The 2102-nt window shown below is 63.7% G+C and overlaps 1 protein-coding gene across 1 annotated transcript; it reads left to right on the forward strand.

Annotated features, from left to right (window-relative positions):
* Nucleotide 1: 1 nt before the first annotated feature.
* Nucleotides 2–1190, forward strand: PCP4L1 (Purkinje cell protein 4 like 1; the record flags this gene model as incomplete). Its single annotated transcript, XM_009322015.1, has 2 exons — nucleotides 2–84; nucleotides 1010–1190. Coding segments are annotated over 2 exons (264 nt in total), but the record flags the coding sequence as incomplete, so codon positions are not given.
* Nucleotides 1191–2102: the final 912 nt, after the last annotated feature.

The following is a 2102-nucleotide window of genomic DNA, read 5'->3' on the forward strand; positions in this document are numbered from 1 at the left end:
CATCGACCTGAGCGCACCCGAGACGGAGAAAGCCGCGCTTGCTATCCAGGGCAAATTCCGCCGCTTCCAGAAGCGGAAGAAGGAGTCGGGGCCCTGAGCAGCTGCGGGGTCCCGTGAGCCCCTGCCCAGGGCGGGCACCCCGCTCTTGCACGTGGGCACGGCCCCATCCTGACCTCCGCAATGCTGGGGCTGCCCTGTCCTCTGCGAGCAGGACTGGGGGGTGCTCAGTCCTTCCCTACCCCTTGCCCACCCCTGAGCCAGGTCCCTGGGTGAAGCTGGGGGGTTGTTGTGGGGGGACACAGCTGAGTCCTGTGTCCCCCAGTGTGGAGGTTGCCCTTGTGCGAGGGAATGGCATGGAAATGCCCTTTTCCCTGGGGCAGCCTGCATTTCCCCATCCATGGCGATGCTGGCTGCTGGGGACACGTGGGGTCGGGGGACACCGGTGTCCCCTGAGTGAGGGAAGCCCCTGTCCTGTCCCAGGGGGTTGGATGCTGCGGGGGGGACAGGTCTCGCTGTAGCCCACCATGGGGAAACCGGGTCTCCCCAGGTACTGGGATGCTCCCCATCCTCGCACTGCCCCCTCCCCGCACTCCTGTCATTGTCACCATCCCCTCCCCTAGGGAGGCTTTTAGCATGTGTAAAGAATAAACCATTGGGAAGAGGAGCTGGGCTGGTGCACAGTCTGTGAGAGGGGGTGTGGGGATGGTCCCCCACCTGGTGGGACCCCCAGGTCCCCATTCTCTGAGGGAGCGGGGTGGAGCCCCCTGTTAAAAGCAGCCCCGCAGGTCCCCAGGGCCAGGCTGGGTGTCCTCAGGACATGGGTGGCGGGTTCCCCCCTTGGGATGGGGCCCCTTAACCGGTGCTTTGGGAATGGCTTCATCCCCACCCTGGGATGGCGTATCACCCTCCGATTTGGGGTTTTCCCCATGAAATTCTGCTTAATTTATCAGCCACCAGGTCTCAGCCCCTGGAGCCGGGGCCTCGTTTCCCATTGTGCCATTCTTTGCAGCAGCGATGAAAGACGCCGCCACTTGCTCCTCTTCCTCGGGGGACGAAGGCCTTGTGGTGCCACGTCCCTCCAGGCATCAAAGTTTAGCTTGGGGCCGGCTTTGGTGGTGGTTCCCAGCCCCGGCTCCCACTGCAACACCACCAAGAGCAGCCACAGGAGGTACCTGAGCTGCTGCCGGTGATGAGGGAAAAAAAATGTTTCGGGGTGGTTAAAATAAAGGCATTTGGGGGATTTGCACCGGGGTTTCTTGGCGCTCAGATGCGAGGTGGCTGCAGGGCCAGTCCCTGCGATGCCCGATGCTGTGGGGTTACGGGGGGCCCTGGGACCTGGCGTGGAGCCACAGTGCGTCGTCAGAAATAGCTCCCTGGAAAGAAAAACAGTGTTGGTGGCCAAGGGAAAGGCAGGGCCCAGGGGATGCCCTGGGGGTGCGGGGGTCGGGCTTGGCCCCTGCTTGCTCTGCAGACTTATTAGGGAAAAGACAATTATAGCCCCAGCGGCAAGGCGGGATGGGGGGGCCCCTCCCTCGTAGGGCTGTGTCAGTGTGGGAGTGAGCGTTCCCGCTCTGCTCCCGCACGGAGTCGGATGATGCAGCTGCGGGATGGGGCTGGGGGCTGGCACCGAGCCCTGGGGCAGGAGCACTCCTGCTCCGCTCCAGCGCAGAGTCAGCTCATCACCCCAACTGCCTGCACCAACGCTGGGGCCGTGGTCCCTCCCTGAGCCCCGCTGCCAGGATGGTGACAGTCACCGCTGGGTGAGCAATGGCCGTGGAGGGAGACCCCCGCCTGCCCCGGGGGACCCCTACCCACCAGGGCAGGACCTGAGACTTGGCCTCTGCCTTAATTGGGGTGAGCTTTAATTAACGCAAATGCAATGGCTCGATGGGGATGAGGGGGGAGGTGGCCCTAGGGTGGGGCACAGCCATGATGGGTGGCCTTGGGGACAGCCCCCACCACCTGAGGGGGTCCCTGGGGTGCCATGAGGATGCCCTTGAGACATCACCTCACCCCTGGGGAAACTGAGGCACAGTGGCAGTGCCCTCCCCTTCTCTGTGGGAAGTGGCAGGCCTCCATGCAACGAGTTCACAAGTGCTCAG

The sequence above is a fragment of the Pygoscelis adeliae genome, unplaced genomic scaffold (assembly GCF_000699105.1).
Source record: "Pygoscelis adeliae isolate BGI_AS28 unplaced genomic scaffold, ASM69910v1 Scaffold654, whole genome shotgun sequence".
Classification (NCBI taxonomy): Eukaryota; Metazoa; Chordata; class Aves; order Sphenisciformes; family Spheniscidae; genus Pygoscelis; species Pygoscelis adeliae.